This window comes from Cynocephalus volans, chromosome 8, assembly GCF_027409185.1.
Source record: "Cynocephalus volans isolate mCynVol1 chromosome 8, mCynVol1.pri, whole genome shotgun sequence".
Classification (NCBI taxonomy): domain Eukaryota; kingdom Metazoa; phylum Chordata; class Mammalia; order Dermoptera; family Cynocephalidae; genus Cynocephalus; species Cynocephalus volans.
The window spans coordinates 95,823,706-95,844,523 of NC_084467.1; the positions used below are offsets into that span (position 1 = coordinate 95,823,706).

The window sequence follows — 20,818 nt, forward strand, 5'->3', positions numbered from 1 at the left end:
AACCTCAAAATGTCTAAAACTGGATTATCATCTCCCTCACTCCCTAAACTTACTAGCAAAATGAATGAATGAATTAATTAATTAAATCTTCTTGTGTTTAAATTTTCTCAGTGAATCATATTGCTGTCCATTCATTTAAAACTCAAGCCAAAATGCCTCTGAAGTGTGAGAGATTCACTTATCCTTAGTGTTAGAATTAAAAGTTACAGTTTTGTAGGTCTAATGCCTCACAGTCTTAAAATATTTGTTTTTGCCTTAGTTCCCAAAGATTTCTTTTTTCTCAAGAATCTACATCTTTTTAAAAATTCTCTTCATTAATATTGTAGAAGAAAATTCCCTACTAGTAAATTTGACCATTAGTTCACCCCAGTGGGCAAAGTTAAGTGGATTTAGAACTACATATATGATTGATGATAACAACTTCCAACATTTATTATTGAGATAAACTATACGCCAGGCACTCTTCTAAACACTTTGTAATCATTCATTTGCTTTCCCAAAATTCCCATGCGGTGTAGATACTGTTGCTATCCCTGTTTCAGAAAAGGAAATGGAAATGCAGAGAGACTAGAAAACGGGTCCAGCATGACAACTGGCAGGTAGCAGAGGCAGGATTTGAACCCAAGCAGACTGGCCCTGGATATAAGCTTTTAACCTCCATGCAATACTATCTGGCAAACAGCTTATATTCCTCATTGTAGTTTCTTATACCTGTTTTTAAAAACTTAAAAATACTTTGAATTACCAACACATGACATAATTTTAAATATGTGCCTAGAGTATACATATACAAGTTATTCTGAGAATGAGTAATGCAGTTTGCTGGTGTAATAATAGTCACCGAAAATGGATCCAAAATTTTCATTTTATTTTATATTGTATTTTTTAGAGGCTTTCTAGATGTTGACTCTTGTGAAGCATAAACAGTGCATAACATAGCAATATTCTCTTCTGAGTCCTTTGCTTATTTTATGTAACATTCAGCATCTTTTATCATTTTATCTTAAAAATATGTTGGCTTTCCACAGGATCAACACAAATCATATTCTTTCTACTGGTTTATTTCTTGAAAGTGGTTAAGCAACCACATAAAACTCATAGGAAATTAATGACTCACATAATGGAAAGCATTTACTAATGTGACTTTTGTCTCAGTTGCCAAGTAGTCTGAGTTTGTTTCCATGGTAACCCATCAGTATAACAAATGAACTTTGTCACTTTTTGCTTGTTTAGTTTGGACAGCTTTCTCATAGCTGCATGTGTTTGTGTGTGCATGTGTGTATACGTTAAAGATTATCACAAAAAATATCTGAGTACTTAGGCACGAAAACAAAACCTTTTTTATTTAGAGAGAGTGTTTAATAATCCAGGGCTTTTATTTTGATGTTACAAAACTAAAAATATTATTTAAATTAACATAACTATTTCTACTTAAGTCCCTATTGAGAAAGGGCATAGTCAGCAATTTTCCAAGGTTATACATTTAAAAAATTCATTTACAATGTTTGTTCACTTGAAATATATGTAGTCATAGAGACTGCCCAAAACAAGGCAGGAAAAAAGGAAATTAGGACCCTGTCTTGCAGGATGAGGACTGAATGGAATGAAGGAGGACTCAGATTCAGGCAGCTCTTCCAGCCCCTCCCCTGGGTGACAGTGTTCTAGGATCGGGAAGGGAGGATACTGAGAAGGGAACCAAGACAGACCAGGTCATATAGGACACCAGGCATTCACCCGAAGGCCAAGTTGGGGAAGGATTCCTAGAGGAGGTAAAGAATAAACTAAATGAACTAGAATTAAACTGGTGAATGTGGGAAATTGAAAGGAGGAGTAGATGGCATGCAAGAGAAGGAAAACATCATGAGCAAAGGCAAACATAAAAAATAATAGCATGAAGTAAATGTGAACAACAAGCACGATGAGACAGAAAGGGTCAAGAGATAAGAATAAAGATAGGCAGGGCCTTAATCATGGAAATGCCCCCCCCCCTCCATGTTAAGGAGGTTGGACCTAATCCTATAAGGTATGGGGAAGCGGTAAGGATTCTAAACAGAGAAACTACATTATCAAATTTGTATTTTAAGAGGAGCTCTCCGGTAGCAATGAGGAAGGCAGATTTGAGTGGGTACTGTTAAGGAGGTTGTTGCCAAATGTTAAGGAAAAGATATTGAGGGTCTGAATTAGGACAGTGGCACTACACACAGGAAGAGGCTTCATTTAGGAATAGTTAGGAAATAACATAGGCAAGAATTGTGTATTATTCTGTTTCTGTCACTTGTAACAAAATACACAGAACTGGCTGATTTATAAGAAAACAAAATTTATTGCTTACAGTTTCAGAAGCTGGGAAGTCCAAAGTCCAGGAGACGCATCTGGGGAGGGTCTTGGTGGTGGCAACAGTGACCCAGGGGTCTTGCACAGCAGAAAACAGCAGAGCAGAGAGAGACTAACCTCTCATGTGCTCTTCTTTTAAATGTGCTCAGAACCACACCCCTGACCACCATTTTTAATCCATTCACTACAGCATGGTCCTATAATCTAATCACCTCTTCAAGGCTCCACCTTTCAATTACCATAATAGAATTTCCTACCCTCAACAGTTACAGTGGGGATTAAGCCTCAGTGAGGTTGTGGGGGCATCCAATCTGCAGCAAATTGGTAGCTGGAACCAGTCACTTGTGTCCTATGCATGACTTCATTTATTCATTAGATCAACAAATATTTATTGAGTGTTTACCATGGTTAGCAGAATATTGTCCAGAGTGTTATGCTGCACTCTCCTGCTTTCATCATTTCTGGGCTTCCCCTTCAATAAAGATTCTTTGTTATGCACATCATGAAGTAATTAATAGACAGGTATACCTTTTACAGCTCTCATTCAGCCCAACCTGATCTCTTGGCTCATTAGACTTTTTTACTCTCACATAAGAACCTGTTTCAGAGTCCTGGCGCATATGTCAGTCCACTACTTGGGAGGCAGTATTCATGTGTCTGGATGGTGTCTTAATCCACAGAAAGTAGACCTAAGCTTATTTTTGGCTTCATTCGGTGGGGCTATACAGGTCATGAAAAATATGTACAAGAGGTTTCAAAGTGTTTCATCCATTCAGTAATCAAAAATGAGGGAAACAGGAAACTGGGGTTCCTGGAGCACCTACCACAATGCGGATAACATTTGAACTCTACAGATTTCTTTATATCAGAATGATTAGACCTAAGCTGTGTCAGTTAGGATTTAGTACAGCTGCATATAAAAAAAAAACCCAAAATAAGCATTTTAAATAATAAGATTTAAGAAGTTTGGAGGGAGACAGTCCAGAGCTACATGTTTATTGGGGATCCATCTTCTTACTGTCTCTGTGTACCACCATCACGTAGCTTTTTCTGAAGGTAGCCTTATGGTCCAAGACAGCTGTTGACACTCTGACCACCATCATGATAGTTTTTCCGGGTAGAGGAAGGAAGAAAAGGCAAAAGGTAGAAGAATACATCTCAGCTCTTTTACTGTGCCTTTCCAGAAATCTCACCGAATAACCTCTATTTACATCTCATTATCTTATACTCAATTCCATGCCTATCCCTATCTATAAGGGAGAATGGAAAAATGCAGCCTTTTAATTGGACACATTGCCAGGCTGAATAAAATCAGAGTTCTATTTTTAAGGAAGAGGAGAGACTGGATATTGGATTAAGCAACTGGCAGTCTCTGCCACATATGCTCTTGGACAAACCATTTGACTAGTTTAACTAGTGAAGCTTGTGGATAAGTAAGCCTGTTGGTGAATACCATGATGAATAGAGGTCAAAGGCTAGGAGTACTAGATGGGATCACCAGTTAACAGGTGGATATATGAATCCGAGGACTAAAGTAGAAGACTTGGATTTAAGTTCTCAATATATACATAATAGTTAAGGCCATCAGAGTAAAAAGAAAAGAAAGCCAAGATAGAAGCTTGGTAGACATCAACATTTTGAGGAGAAAGAAGAACAAGGAACAGAGAAGAAATATTGACAGAAGTAGAAAGGGACAAGAATATTTCAAGAATATTTAAGAAGTGTCAAGTACAATTAAAAAAAAAAAAGCCCATTGGATTTGGCAATGAGTTACTCACAGGTGAGCAGTTTCAATGAAGTGGTGGGGGTAGAAGCCTAAGTAGGGGGGATTGAAAAGTAACTGGGAGGGTGAGGAAATGGAAAATGTCTGCAAGGTAAACAGTTCTTCAAATTCCAGTTCCAATCCATTCCAGATGAGTAATCTTGGATGAGTCACTTAATTTCCTCAGTACCCAGTTCCTTTATCTATAAAATGGAGCTAGTAGTACCCTCCTCATAGAGTTGTTTTGAGGATTAAGTGTGTAAATCCATGTAAAGTATTTACAACAATGCCTGGTATATAATAAGCACTCAATGAATGCTATCATCATTATCCTTAGTATCATCAGCTTCAAGGAGCTTGGCGCTGAAGGCAGAGAGTGGTAGTAGGTAGAAGGGGATATAGAGTTATGGAAATGTATTTTTTCTCCTTAACGATTTAAAGTCCTGTTCTTTATGAAAACTTGTTCTTTATCTCTATTCTGCACTATAATTTTAATTATGTACCCATATTTATATTGCTATGCTGAAGTTTCTTAATCTCTTATTTCTTCCCAAGCCCACAATACTTAATGTTGTTTTCCTGTACTCCCTAGCTAAACTAGATAAATATTTCTGCAAATACTTCTTTCCTACTTGTTTGCTTTTTAAGAGAAACATCCATAGACAGAGTTCACTCGATTTTTAAAAAACTGCCCTCCTCCATTAGTGCAAATGACAGCATATATTATTTGGTATATGAAAGCTTCTACATTATAAGGGCATTTTTAAACAGGGTAAAAATCCAAAATATATTTCTGTAATTAATCTTGCCAAGGAATTACAATTATTTCACAAACAAATGAAAAGTGACAGAACATACAGCAAGATTTTAGGGCTTTGCAGTATTAATGGATTTTTTTCCCCATATTTATGCCATAATTCTGAGAATAATTGGCTTAATACCATTTTAAGATACCTTTCAATTTTCATGTATTAGATAATAAAGCAGGATCTTAGTGATTTTTTAAATCAATTAGGAAAAAATGGCTTGCAATGTTGTATACTTTTGTTTCCATTTTCAGATTATTTAGTACTTGACAATGTTTTTGAATTTGTTAATTTGGTTTTTATTTTAACAAAATTACAAAATCATGTAGGTTAGAGTCCCCAACCACCTCCCCATTTCCCACGTGGCTTAGCAGGGAAGGAGCCAGGAAAATAACTATATAGACTTCTCTCATCCTGCCCTTTGTCTTTCTGGTGTTTGTCCCTTTAGCACATTCAGACATAGAGGACAAAGGAGTCTGGTTGATGTCATTTATAAAGACCAGGCTCCTGGGCCACAGAGAAGGGTTGAGTAGCTCTGTTTGACAAACAAAATATCAAGCCCAGTAGTTTTGATTTCCGTGAACACTTTTTAGTTCCCTGTATGTTCTTTTTACATCCTATATATATATATAGCATCCTATTCCTATATGGTAGATGTAATTTCTTTTTTAAATCTCTTTCAGAATTTCTTCTCTTCTTGCAGCATAGGCTGTTTTATTCAGGTTGTGTTTTTTTCTGTTCATTTCGTCTCTGTCTTTCCTGTTAAGAGACTTTCTTCATGTATCTGTTTATATTTAACCGCGAGACACTAATGTTGATTAGAAGCCTTGTACATGTGGGCCAGCCCGTGGCTCACTTGGGAGAGTGTGGTGCTGATAAACACACCACACTCAAGGGTTAGGTAATAACACCAAGGCCAAAGGTTTGGATCCCTATATAGGGATGGCCGGTTAGCTCACTTGGGAGAGCGTGGTGCTGACAACACCAAGTCAAGGGTTAAGATCCCCTTACCAGTCATCTTTAAAAAAAAAAAAAAAAAAGCTTTGTACATGTGGAAGATACTTATCATTCAGATTTTTACTGTACATGGAGCTGGCTGGGCCATTTTGTTGGGAACCCTCATATCCATCTCATTAAATCTTTTCTTTGAGCCTGGTTAGATTCTCCAGACAATATTCACCCCACATCTTCTTGAAGAATATATGCCTGGTTCCAGCATTGTGAAGAGCCAGATTAGAAAAAGTAGGCTGGAATCTCAGAATTCAGTAAGTCCTCTAATATCTGCCCTCAAGTCAGACAGTCCAGAGATCCTTCTGTTCTACCTTGTGAGGAGAATAAACCTCAGTCCTCTGCAGAAGTCAGCAAGAGGAGCTGAGGGTCTGACTATTAAACAGTTTTCAGTCAATCCTTCTGCCTTTTGTTTCTCCTTTACTTCAAAACCAATTTAAGATTCCTACTCTTGGCTTTCACATTATCAGCATAAGGTTCAGATTTCTTCAATATGCTAAATCGGTTAACATTCGTCTGTCCCTGACCACTTATTTTTGTCTCTCTCTGGTTCTTTGTCCTTGTGAGATAATTCCCTTACTTTTTTATTTTCTATGTAGGTTTTTTGGAGGGAGCAGAGGCTAATACATACACTCAAACTGCCATCTGTAACTAGAAGTTTGTATATAATTTCATGAGAAAAGAAAAATAGATTTTTTTAAAAATGTTGTTTCTTGATTCCTGATCACATATCAGTGGTCTCAGTGACAGAAACAACCAAGCGCCTTGAAGCTCAGCATACTCCTGAAGGGTCCAGGACATTAGTATATCTAGCTACCTACCCTTTTGGGGAGTTCCAGAAGCCATGGCTGATGACTTCTAGCAAGTCTTGAGGCTGAGGGATATTGGGAGGGAAGCAGCAGTAAAAAATTCAGGTTTTGTTTCCATTGCTTGTTATTTTTATTATTATTTACTGATTTTTTTTTTTAATTCACTTATTTTTAAGTGTACAGGTTAACTACTGCTCTTAATAGGGATGCCTCAGGTTGCCCGACAAGTACCTCTAGGTCTATCCTTTGCCAAATAACTCTCATCCTGCCTGTGTTGTGACCATACCAATAAATTGCAGCCCTCCTGGATTTCCTAGGAAACTCCCCTAAAAACACCTACACGTATTCTTTATATGGTAATTTATTAAATCACCTAAGGGTTCCTAATGAAAAAATAAATAAAATGGCCTAAGTTATCATAGTGAAACCTATGATAGAATACATACTCTTCTCTCATTTGTGTGTCCATTTACATGTGTATAAGTATACATACATGTACACATCACACTGAAATACATATTTAGTTTTTAAATTGTATTTGTTTTTTGCAGTTCCTTTTCTTGTATTGATGGAGAAATCGATAAAACCAAATTGATTGGTCCTAAAACAAATTCATTTTATTCACTGAGGCAGCTACAAGTTGACTCTCCATTATATTCTCCATAGCAGTTCTTCCTAACTGTCCTCAAGCCTTTATCTAAATTTTCAATTCACAGGGCCAGCTCATGGCTCACTTGGGAGAACATGGTGCTGACAACACCAAGTCAAGGGTTAAGATCCCCTTACCGGTCATCTTTTAAAAAGATAATAATAATAAAATAAAATAAAAAATAAATTTTCAATTCATCCATCAGTCCCTATCATTCCATAGAAGTGACCACATTTACTAATTTTCAAAGAAAATCAGAACCATTCAACATGGGCTGTCTTGCCTTTGTCTTTTGTTTTCTCCAATTTTCTCTCTATTTTAAACCATTATCTTTCTTTTCTTCCTTTGTTAGAGGAGTAATTATCCTTTCTTGCTAAGGCTAAGCCCCCTGCCCTATACAGAATAAGCGGAAAGAATAGCATTTACAAAGTCCCTGAAACTTGAAAGAGAAAAGTTGTTGGCAAAATATAGATTTTTCCTTTGTGGACAAGTCGGCTTTGGAGTTAAATGGGTCTGTTTTGAATGCCACTTCTGCCACTTCCTAACTAAATGACTTTGAGTTGACTTCTCTCCTTGTGCTTCATTTTCCTTATCTACATGTAGAGTGAGGAAAATGCCAGTTATCTTGTACGGTTGTTGTGAGATTAAATAGCATGTGGTAAGCTCTCAATACTTGATGGCTGGGCCGGCCAGTTAGCTCAGTTGATTAGAGCATGATATTGTAACACCAAGGTCAAGGGTTCAGATCTCCATACTGACAAGCTACAAAACACACACACACACACACACACACACACACACACACACAAATAAAATAAGTGGTAGCTGTTGCTGTTGGAATGGCTGGAGCAAAACTATGACAACAGTTCATCTTAGAATAAATATTTGTTTATACCCAGAATAAATATTTGTTCATATTTCTGTCTCTCTCTTGCCCTAACTATATACGTAAGCCCTACAAGGTTAGGACCTCTGTCCTTTGCATCTTTGTATTTTAAACATCTAACACACACCCAGCATATAAAATAAATGTGTGTTGTGTGTTGAATGAAAGAACAGTGAAGCCTCAATTTATATTGATTGAATTGGTAAGTAAATTCACTTTCTTTCAGTTTCCTGTGGATAATTAAAACCTTCCAAAGATTTTGGATCACATTGTTAGGAATTTGTTTTCTTCTGTTCCACCGTTCTTACAAATACTGGTTTTTAATGTATTGCTTTTGCATTATAGACTTGAGTGAAAGTGTGTGAGTGCTTTTAAAATGTCATCAATAATAGTTAATTAATTGGCTCTTTTTTTTCCCCCTTCAGGGAGGTGGTGCAAGCAAACTGTGTTCATTGGAGGAAGAAGTTCTCATTTATGTGCAAAATGAGTGCAAGTGCCACTACAGGCATCCTAGATCCTTGTATCTACAGAGTGTCTGTGAGGAAGGTATAAAAATAACCTATTACTTCTCTTCTTTCAGAAACCATAATTAGTTCCATGGTCACTGACTCACTTTATTTAGCTCTGCTTTATCTTTATCATTAGAACTATTATAACATGCGATTTCACTTCGCACTTGAAGCAATAATTTAAATAGCTATGGCAAATATAATGAAGAATCTGAATTTATAAATTAAAATATTATTTACAAACCCTTCTTCTCATTATCACTATACATATAAATATTAATCTTATTCATATTAGTTTGGGGACTGTATATGTCTATATCCTGCCATTCATTAAGTTCCTATTTTTTTATTAGGCATTATTCTGGGAACTTTACATGTATTTTGTCTAACAACAACCCCAAAATTAGGTGTTATTTTCTTCATTTTCAGGAAAACCGAAACTCAAAGAGGTTAAGCTACTTGCCCAAATTTACATAGCTAATAAATGGCAAAGTAGGGACTCAAACACAAATCTTTCTGATTCCAAGTCCAAGTTTTCTATATATTTCCTTTCCACATATTAGGTTGAGGCATATTACCAATAATCTACAAAAATGGCAATTTCATATGATTCAACTTGAGATGTATAAAAGGATGTATATGTTTTACTTTGTGTTTTATATTTCATATGCATTTTTAAATTACCAAAGTAATACATAATGGTCAAAATTAAATAGAGAAGAAGGATTTAGAATGAAAAGCAAGAGACCCTGGGCTTGCTCTTTTCCATTCTAGTCCTGCATTCTACTGTATCAGCTAAAAAGTTATATTTTTAGTTTTCTTATTCTGCTTTTTGAATGAACTGGTAGCACTATGATGTTTATGGCTATATTTTAAACTCTCATATTAATCTACTCAGTTAAAATATAACACAAATACATATGTACATAAAATGATTTTACAGTTTTTAAGCCTTTATGAAAACAGACCTCTAAAATATTCGTAATTGAAGCAGCAATGATTGAGCAGAGACTTGTGTAAAGGAAGTATGGTACAGTGAAAGTGTACATGGTATTGTAACAGCCTGGGTTTGAATCCCAGATATGCCACTTATTAACTGTGATTCCTTAGGCAATTCTCCTGACTTTTTTGAATCTGACTTCTCATCCAAATAAAGTTATAATACTTGCTTCCTTATGGAATTATAGGGATTAACTGACATATAAGTAAAGCACCCTACCTTCTTCCATTTCTGCTTTGATTGCTGCTACTCTTTCATTGAAACCTTTCCTAAATGGAGTTCTAATCATGATTTTTAAAAGAACTGTCAGTCTTTGAACTTTAAAATAAAACATATAACCAGTTTAGAATAAAGTATAACTACAAATTAAAGAAACTCAGAATCTACTTTTAAAAAACCCCCAAAACTAATAATGCTATTTGAGGTAGGACTTTTTCGTCTGAGACAAACCAGTTCCCCAGCTTATGAGGTTTTGGTGTATTAGTTAGGGCATATATGATAAGCTGCTAAAACAGAGACCCAAATAGACAATGGCTTAAACAAGATAGAAGGATATGTCTGTCTTGGGTAACAGCCAAGGGATCCAGGGCTAGCAGAGCAGTCTGTCATCTTCATTGTATGGTGTCCATCTTTAGATCCAAGGGAGCTGCTCCAGTCTTATTATCTCCTAACCAGTGAGAAAGGAGAAAAAGCCATAGAAGAACAAACGCATTCCTTTGTAGGGCATGACTCAAAAGTGGTGCACATGACTTTTTCTCACATCCCACTGGTTAGAACTTAGTCCCGTGGCCTCACCAAACTGGAAGAAAGGCTGTAAATGAATGTTGTCTCCAGCTAGGTGGACAAGAGGTTCTAACATTAAAGAAGGGGAGAATGGATACTGGTGAACCACTAACAGTCTGTACCATACTTGGCTAGGTGGAGGTATTTACTGAGCTTACTCTACCTTATCTTTCCTAAGTATTGTATAAAGGAAAAATTAGTAAACTCAACTATGTAGACACTTTCTGCATTGCAAAAAATTTCATAAGCAAAGTTGTAAATAAGGGGAAGATATTTGCAAATCTTGTCAAAGGACAATTTCCTTAGTATAGAAAGAGTGCCTTCAAACAAATCAATAAGAAAAAGATCAACAAACCTTTAGAAAAATTTGCAAGGGACAGAATATGCATTTCACAAAAAAGAAAGTATAAATAACTTATATAAAAATATACTCAGTCTCACTCATATAAATTAAAACTACAAATAAAGTACCATTTTTTACCTATGAAGTTTACAAGGATCAAAAAGTTTAATAATGTATTCTGTTGCCTCAGACGCAGGGAAGCAATCAGTCACCAGGCAACAAATATGTGAGTGCCTACAATGTGCCAGGTACTGTTCTAGGTGCTGGAAGGACAGTGGTGAATTGGAATGAGTTCCTGCCTTTAAAAACTTTACTTTCTGGTTGAAATTGGGGGAAGAGTGATAGAAAAGACAGACAGTAGCATGTAATTAAGATTATTTCAGATGGTGATAACTATTATACATAAAATACAATGAGGTAATAGAGAATAACTTGGTGAAAGGAGATTATTTTAGAAAATTAGGAGAGGAGACAGTGAAGACTTCTCTGAAAGGTAACATTTGAAGAAGAGGCACCCAAGTGAAGATCTAGGGAAAGACCATTCAAAAAGAGTAGGACCTCAAAAGTGAAAAGAGCTGGTGTGAATTTCCTAGAGCTGCTATAACAAAATACAACAAACTGGGTAGCTTATAACAACAGAAATTTATTGTCTCAGTTCTAGAGGTAAAAAGTCCAAAATCAAGATGTCAGCAGGGCCATGCCCTCTCTGGAGGTGCTAAGGAAGAAACTGTTCCATGCTTCTCTCCTCGCTTCTATTACCCTCAGGCTTGTAGATACATGACTCTAGTTACATGACTGCCTTCTCCCTTTGTGTCTTCATATCATTTTCCATCTGTGCATGTTTGTCTCTTTGTCTAAATTGCCCCTTTTTATATGACAGCAGTCATATTGGATTAGGACCTCACTTTAACTTGATTACCTTTGTAAAGACCCTATTTCCAAATAAGGTCACATTCTGAGGCACTGGAGGTTAGGACTTAAACATATCTTTTTTGTAGTTGTGGGGGGAGGAGACACAATTCAAGCCATAACATGCCCTAAAAGTATAATAAACCTGTGAATTTATGTTTCTGAAATTAATGGACTAGCTTGTTGCAGACCATCCCTCTCTCTGAGGACAGCCAGAAAAGCTAGACAAAATATTGAAAACAGCGCTTGAAGGCATCAGAAGCCACCGAGTTAGTAAGGACTTGGGTGGCTTAGAATCCATACAGATGGGAAGCATAAAGAGGTGAGCCTGACACTTGGCATTGCTTTTATCCTCAAAGCATTTGCTAATTTGCAAGCAGTGGCTAAGATAGAACAGAAAGGAATGGCTGAGCAGCTAAGAAGCTGAGCTGAGACTGCAGCAATCTTGTGGGTCTCAAGATACAAAAACTAGAGTACAGGGCCCACCATGGAGGAAGGGCCTTGGCAGACACCCCAGACTTTCAGTTAGGACTCCTAAGAGTTTCAGCATAGGAAGAGTAGTGTAATACATATAGATCTGCCCTTATGAAGACTGAAATCCAGCTTGCAATCAGCTCAATCCCTTTTTGGATGAAGGTTATCTGCCTCCACCTTACTACTTGCCAGAAGCAAATATGTGTCTTCTCTGACATAACATCACTCTGAACCTCAAATTATTTCTTCAAGTTTTCATACACACTTACCAAGCATACCAAGAGACATGACTAGATGACCAAAAAGCAAAAGGAAAAATAGATGATTGAAGTAGACCCATGGAAGAAACAGATTGTGGAAAGATCAAAGACAAACTTTTACAATAACTGTAATTAGTAAATAAGATGGAGAATTTCATCAGAGAACTAGAAGAAAAAGAAGCAAATTAAATTCTAAAGCTAAATTATTTAATTCATTTAGAATTAAATTCTAAAACTAAATTATTTAATTCATTTAAAATTAAATTTAAATGAAAATACATTAATTAAAATTTAAAGCTAAATAGATTTTTAAAACTTCAAAAGATGAATTTAACAGCAGGTTTATCTCAAGTGAAGACAGCACTGGTAAATTGGAAAATAAGACAGAGGAAAATATTCAGACTATATAACAAAGAGAAAAAGGATGGGATATATAGAAAAGAGTATAAGACATGTTGAAAACAACATAAAGGTCTGACATATATGTGTGTGTGTGTGTATATATATGTGTGTGTATATATATATATATGTGTGTGTGTGTATATATATATATATATATATATAATGGGAGCCTTATATAAGGAGAGGAGAGATTGTGGCTGAGAATCTTCCAAAACTGATGAAAGATATCAAGCCACATATTCAAAAGTACTGTGAACTCCACGCAGGATAAACAACAAATCTAGCATGTTTAAATGGCAAAAGACCAGCCTAGCTGGAGTAAGGGAAACATGGAAAGGGAAAGTTCTTAGTGATGAGGTTGGTTGGACACACTAGATCAGGTAGGGCCTTGTAGGCTGTGGTAAAGAGTTTAGATTTTATTCTAGTTATAATTGGAATTATTGGAGGATATTAATAAGTTGAGCCATAATCTTCTGTAAAATCACTTCTGCTGTTGTGGGGGATTAATTGAAGAGAGACTACTTAGAAGATTGTGATAGTTCAGGGGAGAAATGCTTATGTTTTAGCACAGTTATAACACAGAGATGGTCATTATTTTGGGCTGCCAGATACCCAGCTGAAAATAGAGGCTTCTGTTACTATGGAGAGGGGAAGAATGGATAATTGGGATGCAGCTAGCATCTTTTCTACAGAGATTGAATAAAGGAGTAGGTCCAGCAGAGGAAAGTGAGAAGGAGCAGCCAATGAGGTAGGAGTAGAACCAGGCAGGTGTGGGGCACCATGCAAGTTTAGAAAAGAAAATGATGTAAGAAAGGAGGTGGAGTGTCTAAGCCTGTCAAATGCTGCTGAGAGGTTAAGTAAGATGAAAACAGAGAGCCTTTGGCTTTAACAAAATGAAGATCACTGGTAATCTTAAAGAGCTATTACAGAGGGAAAATGAGGACAAAAGCCCAATTGGAGAGGGATACATCAAATAAAGAAAAGTCTTTTGAGGAGTTTGCCTATAGAGGGGAGCAAAGAAAAGAATTAGCTAGAGGAGACAAGGATCAACTGGAGAAAGTTTTGTTTGTTTAATGCAGGGCATTATTAAGGGGTATGGCAATGACCTAATAAAGAAGAAGATATGAGAATTCATAATGGGGCACATCTAGTGGCATAGCCGTGCCTCACATCAGTGGGGCAGGGAAGGAGAGGAACAGCAAGTATTCATGAATAATAATAGAGTTTATCATAGATTAGCTTCTCAACTTAGTAAATTCTCCACTTTAAAGATAGAAATGATAGGTAACGCGTTATATATCTGGTTTATGCAACAAAGATACAAGACAACTCCATTCAGCAAACACATTTTAAAAAGGTGGGAAGAGGAGAGTTCAGCTTTAAAAATATATACGGAGTATACTGTGTGGTAGGCATCATTCTGAGTGTTTTACACTTAATTCTCACAACTCTGTGATGTCCTCAATCCAAAGATTTGGCAAATTAATGTACAGTTATATATTTTAAGTTAAAATGTTAAGACATCTGTATATTATTTTTTTTATTATTTTTCACTTTTGCCAGTCTTCTTCACATTAGATAAGAGGGTTTGTACTATACTACATTAGATAAGAGGGTTTGTACTATGCTTTTATATACATAGAGCATGTTTTGAATGATTCACAAAAACTGATAACAGTGGTTGTTTCTGGGGTGGGATTTCAACTCTTATTGTTGAAATCTTCCTACAATGTATTAGTATGTTTAACTAAGTAACTTAACCTTTCTTTAGTGGTTCAGGTTTTTGCAATGAGTCCAGGAGACTTTTTGACAATTTCTTCTTCAGCAAATAGATAAAATATTTATTTTATCTGTCATTCACCATTTGTCTCATTCAGATTAAAGTTAAATGCTAAATAAAAATTCTGATCATTTTGGGAGGTTGTGGGGCCTAGATAGTTGGATTTAAGATTGCCTGAATTTTACTGTCTATGATATTTGCCAGTATATAAACGTCTACTTCAGAATTATTTGAAATATATTGAATTTTAAATCTTTAATTATATTATATCCTTATAATGTTTTCTATCTTTGGCAGGAATTAAAAGGTGGGAAAGCTTATGCAAAGGTAAGTAAATGTTCTTTATCTCTTTTAGACCTTGTAATATTGCTCATTGCTATTTATAGACTTAAAAAATTAAAGGGTTTACTGTCCTAATTGTTGTTCAAGTTTGGCTCTTTTTAAATAAAATAACTTGGAGATTGAACTTTCGAGTCCAACATTATAGGCATATAGTAGACCCTTACGAACATAGTAGGTAGGGGCACCTAGCCCCTGTGCACAGTTGAAAATCCATGTCTAACTTTTGACTCCCCAAAACTTTACTACTTAACTACTAGTCTCCTACTAGGTAGGCTACTTAACTGTTTGGCTACTTAACTGTTAGTCTACTTAACTGAATGCATGACATACCTAACCAAAATTTTTCCAATATATTTATAGAAAAAAATCCATGTATAAGTGGACCTGCACAGTTCAAACTCATGTTGTTCAAAGGTCAATTGTATTCTTTCTAAGTGCTTATTAGGGGATGTTATTCTTTAGTTTTAGCTTCCCTACTGGAGGATGATTTCTGGTTTGCATCAATCCATAGTAACTGATAATTTAAACAATCTCAGCTGGGAAGTATTCCCAGACCCACCTACTCACAATGGAAAGGGACCCTTCCTCTTTGCTCTACATAGGGCTATACGTGTAGGGCCTACATGATCACTACTATCCTTTGTTACTTTTACTAGCTATATGGAATTACTAAGGAATATGCTCACGTTTTGCTGAATAAAAGGAATTAGTAACACTACCAGAAACCCACATATTCCTCCTTTATTTACAGTCTCTGTGAACAGTATCTCCATCAATTCAGTCATCTGAGCCAAAAGCCTGGACACTAGTTTTAACTACCTAACTGCCTAAATCTAGTGGATTGCAATGTCAGTTAGAATGTTATTTGCTACAAGTAACAGAAAACCCTCCTCAACTAGAGATTTTTTTTTTTAATGTCACAAAAGAAGTAATTGTGAGATAGAGCTGCTCTGGAGTTGGTTAATCCACTGACTGCAGATCATCCTCCAGAAACTGTATTATTTTTTTCTCTTTCCATTCTGCATGTGATGACTTTGTCCTTGGCTAGCTCCCCTTATGGACACCAGGTGGCTGGCTGCTTGAGTTTTAGTCAACACATTTACATATGACAAAATCTAGCTGCCTGTCCATGTATTACTTTTTTTGAGTGAGAAAACTTTTCCTAGATGGCCCTCAGAGGATTTCCCCACACCTTTCATTGGCCAGAACTGGATCATATGCCCATCCTAAACCAGTTCTGGCCAGTAGGAATGGATTGCCATGGTTAGCTTAGACTAGTCACAGTGTAACAGAGAACTAGGGGTTGGGTTACCTTCTTTGTACACATGAACAAACTGAGAGAAGACACCTGAATAACATCAAGGCTTTGCTAGCAGGGAATATAGCAAGGCACTGAATGTTGGGTAGGCAAACAACAGGCTCTGCTGTGGTTGACACATCCTCTTGATTTTTCCCTTCTAAAAAGCTCTTGAAACCATATCTTCTGCACTTCCCAAGACCACTGTCTTAGGTTATGCCTTCATTATTTCTTATTTACAGCTTGCATCAGCCTGCTATCTAGTCTCTCTGCCTCTATTATTGTCTCCCTCCATCCTCCATATTATTGCTGGGGTGATCTTTCTAAAATTAAAACATGATCATATCATTCCCCCACTGTTAGTCCTTCAGCAGCTATTCGTTGCCTATAAAAGAAAAAGAAAATTCTGTAACCTAGCATATAAGACCCATCTTTGTTTGCGCATAATCTCTGCTACATCTCTTCTGCCTGTCATCGATCTGCACTTGCTGTACATAATGCTCATAATTATGCTTCAGATGTACTGCCCTCATAATCTTCCTGGAGTATTCCATGCTGTTTTAGCCTCCTTGCTTTGTGACTTGATGTATTCCCTGCCATGCACGTATTTCTCCTTCCTCTTGTCCTGTCTACTCATGTATCATTAGACTCAGCTTAGTCATCCTTCCCCACTGAGAACTTTTCTTTTTCTTTCTTGTAATTGTGTATTCCTCTATCGTAGCACTTATCACACTGTACTATAGGAATTTCTTTTCTTTTTTATCTTCTCTTATTAAACTGTAAGAGTAGGAATGATTCTACATTTGCAATGCCTAACATTACCTGGAGTGTAAATGCTGAAAATTATTTTCTGAATGAATTAATATCTTCCACAGATACAGCTAGTATTTATGTATATATGCCATCGTCATGACACAGTTATTCTCAGTCATGCCAAGGAAAAAGACACAAGGAAACATGAACTCTCTGGTAACTCACAAGAATACAAGCTCTTTGAAGGCAGAGTATTTGCCCTTTTCATCACTGTTTTCCTGTGTCTAGAACAGGGCCTGGCACATAAAAGGTGCTCAATAAATGTTGACCTCCCTCATTGGTACCCATCAGCCTAAAACTTTACATTGACATACCCCACCTTTTAATATGCTATTTTAATGGAGACTGTCTTAGTTTGGGCTGAGTTACCCAGAGACTAAGTGACTTCAACAACAAACATTTATTTCTCACAGTCTGGAGGCTGAGAAGTCCAAAATCAATGTGCCAGCAGATCTGCTGTCTGGTGAGGACCCACTTCCTGATTTGCAGATGGCTGCCTTCTCATTATGTTCTTACATGGCAGAGAGCAGAGAGAGAGAGGAAGCAAGCTCTCTCTCATCTTTTTAAAAGGGCATTAATCCATTCATGCGGGTTCCACCCTCAAGACCTAATTACCTCCCAAGCCCTACCACCTAATACCACCCTATTGGGGATTAGGGTTTCAACATATGAATTTGGGGGTGACTCAAACATGCAGTCATAACAGGGACTGATCAGATTTTTTTTTTTTTAAGTTAGTGACACTATAATACCAGCATTACAACAGTGGATTGTAAGCCAATGGGCTGTTTTTTATTCAACAAATATGGTTTTTTGGTTTTGTTTTGTTTTGTTTGGATGGCTGGCCAGTACAGGGATCCGAACCCTTGACCTTGGTGTTATCAGCACCATGCTGTCCCAAGTGACTAACTAACCAGCCCAACCATGTGAATTTTCTTAATTCATTTATTTTTTTTGGCAGCTGGACAGTATGGGGATCCAATCCCTTGACCTTGGATTTATAACACTGCACTCTAACCAACTGAGCTAACTGGCCAGCCCCAATAAATATGTGTTAAGGGCCTACATTTGTGAGACATTGTTCCTGGCACTATCCTAAGTACTGGAGACACAGCAGTGAACAAAACAGATAAAAATTCCTGCCTTGTGGAGTTTACATTCTAATGGAGGTTTGGAGGGACAGACAGTAAATAAAATAAATATGAAATATGTCTGTACGTGATATGATAACTGCTAATGAGAAAAATAGAGCAGATGAGGGGCAGAGGGTGGTAACTACAGGGTAAGGGATGGAAGCGAGCATATTGTAGGATGGTCAGGGAAGGCTCCTTTTGAGAGGTGACATTTGAACATTGCCATGAATGGAGTGAAAGACAAAGCTACAACAACATCTAAGAGAGAATGTTTCAGGCAAAAGAACAGTAAGTGTTAAAGACCTTGAGGTGATGTTGATATTTTCAAGGAACAGGACACTGTGGCTAGCAGAGCAAATGAGGAGGAGAGAGGGAAGAAATGAACTTGCCCTGGGCGGGGATAGAGGAATTGGAGACAGTATGGACAACTCTTTCAAGGAGTTTTGTTGTAAAGGGGGGGCAGGAAAATGGTTCAAAAGCCTGGAGAGAGATGAGGGATGAAGTTTTGTTTTCTTTTCTTTTGTTCATTAAGATAGGAGAAAATCCAGCATATTTATGTGCTGATTGGAGTGATCCATTAGAGAAAGGAAATTTTAGAATGCAAAAGAGCAGAAAGAATTGCCAAAACAGTGAATTCAAGTAGGCAAGAGGAGAGTGGTTGGCCTCAGATGGGAGCACAGCCAGTTCTTCCATAGCACTGTAAGTGGGAGGCAAGTGTGTGGGCACAGATGCAGGTAGGTGAGTGGATGTGGCTGGCAATAAATGCTTGTGGAAGTTAAGTGCTCTTTTGATTGCTTTTATTTTCTGAGTGCAATAGAAAGCAAGGTCATCAGCAGAGAGAGGATGGGAAGGAGATGTTCAAGGTTCAAAGAGAAATAATAATGTCTGAAATAGGGTGTGTTGATAATGATCAGACAGTTCCCTGTAGTTTGATATGTTACCTGTAGTTTGATATGTGCCTGACTTACTGCATTTGGGGCTTGGGTCCCTTCAACTGCTCTCTAAGTTCTTACTATTCATTCTTTTTGTACCAGTCAAAAGCTACTGAAGTCCTCATTTTGGATGCCATTCATATATGCCCACAGTGTGTTTTAAAACCTTAAACCAAACAACTTAAAATCACAGGAATGTTTGAAATGTATAATACTTTTTATTATATATTTATGGATATGTGCTTAGTTAATTGCAAACTCAATTCATTTTTTGTTGTCAATAAAAGACTGTATATACACTTAGTCATGTAGAGTAAACTTAGTTTGTTTAAAATATAATGGGGTTGATTTTGTACCACTTGGAAATAAGAAATAGGGTTGAACAACATCAGAGGAAAGACTGAAGGGCAACCTTTGGTAGCTGCAGAAAATGGGGAGTGAAGTTGGGTAATAATAAGGGGGAGGACCAGATTTGAGCTGAACTTCTGGGTAGCAGAAGAGAGAGTTGGTGTGCGGCAGAGGTATAGGAAAGGGAGGAAGTAGATTCCATAAAGAGAGATTGAGCTCAAGGATGATCAGCAAGGCAAATGTGTGGTGAAAGAGAATGGGGTTTGTGCCAAAGAAAGTGTACGATTCACCTATTCTAGTTCTTGCATAGAGAGTGAGAACTTAACAACCTGCAACTGTCTTTAGTCACCAGTGGTCCACTCAGTATAGAACCAGAGCCAGGACAGAGAGAAGAGAGTTTCATCATTTTTCTATGTATGCAAATGGTTATGACTGATTTGCTAGTATTTCCCATAGTGCAGCGTGAGTACTACTGCTGCTTGCAGTGATTTTAGTTAATATGCATTATTTTTACTTTAACAGTAATACATTTATTTTACTGTGTACTGAAAAAATATATTTAGTACATCAAACCTATGATTTCAAAGATCCTATTGATTAAGACAAGATTAGAACAGGTAATAAATTTTTATAAAAAGTAAACCAATTTAAACACATAATGCAAATAATAGAACAGGTATTATTAAGATGGCAAAAATTGCAAATGATGAAGTTTGAGAAGACTTGTCTAGGGCATCGGCTGATTGTTTATTTTAAGGAGAATATGAGAGAAGCCTACTAGATATTCTATTAATATAATTCTCTTTCTTTTCATAGCTGGGCTTTGCAGATCTAAACCTGGCAGAGTTTGCTGGGTCAGGAAATACTACTCGTCGCTGTTTACTGGAAGGCTATGATACCAAAAATACAAGACAGGATAATTCCATTCTTAAAGTAAGCATGTTTCAAGATCTACATGTCAACAAATGAGATCCTCTGCCTTTAAATAAGCATAGGTATATAGTTGCATTGTCAAGGACAAGATGCGAGTCAACAGTGAGATCACAGGCTGACCACACCACTGAAATATTCACCACATGGGAGGAATAAACCTTTCCAAATCACAGAAGCAGTGAAAAGTAACAAATATTGACCTGCATGATCCTAAGGTGTTTCTCTTAGTGTTGTGAACATTCAGGGAAGAATACACACACCACACTGCAACATAAGAGCTTATTGGATAGAAGGAGCATGATGAAT

At 36.9% G+C, this 20,818-nt stretch overlaps 1 protein-coding gene across 1 annotated transcript in view; it reads left to right on the forward strand.

The window, feature by feature from the left end:
* EEIG2 (EEIG family member 2) overlaps positions 1–20,818 on the forward strand; it is a 70,774-nt gene that overhangs the window by 22,030 nt on the left and 27,926 nt on the right. The window contains exons 2-4 of the mRNA XM_063106701.1: positions 8,680–8,800; positions 15,012–15,041; positions 20,396–20,512. Coding sequence (XP_062962771.1) covers positions 8,680–8,800; positions 15,012–15,041; positions 20,396–20,512 — 268 coding nt within the window. The remainder of the gene's footprint in view (positions 1–8,679; positions 8,801–15,011; positions 15,042–20,395; positions 20,513–20,818) is intronic.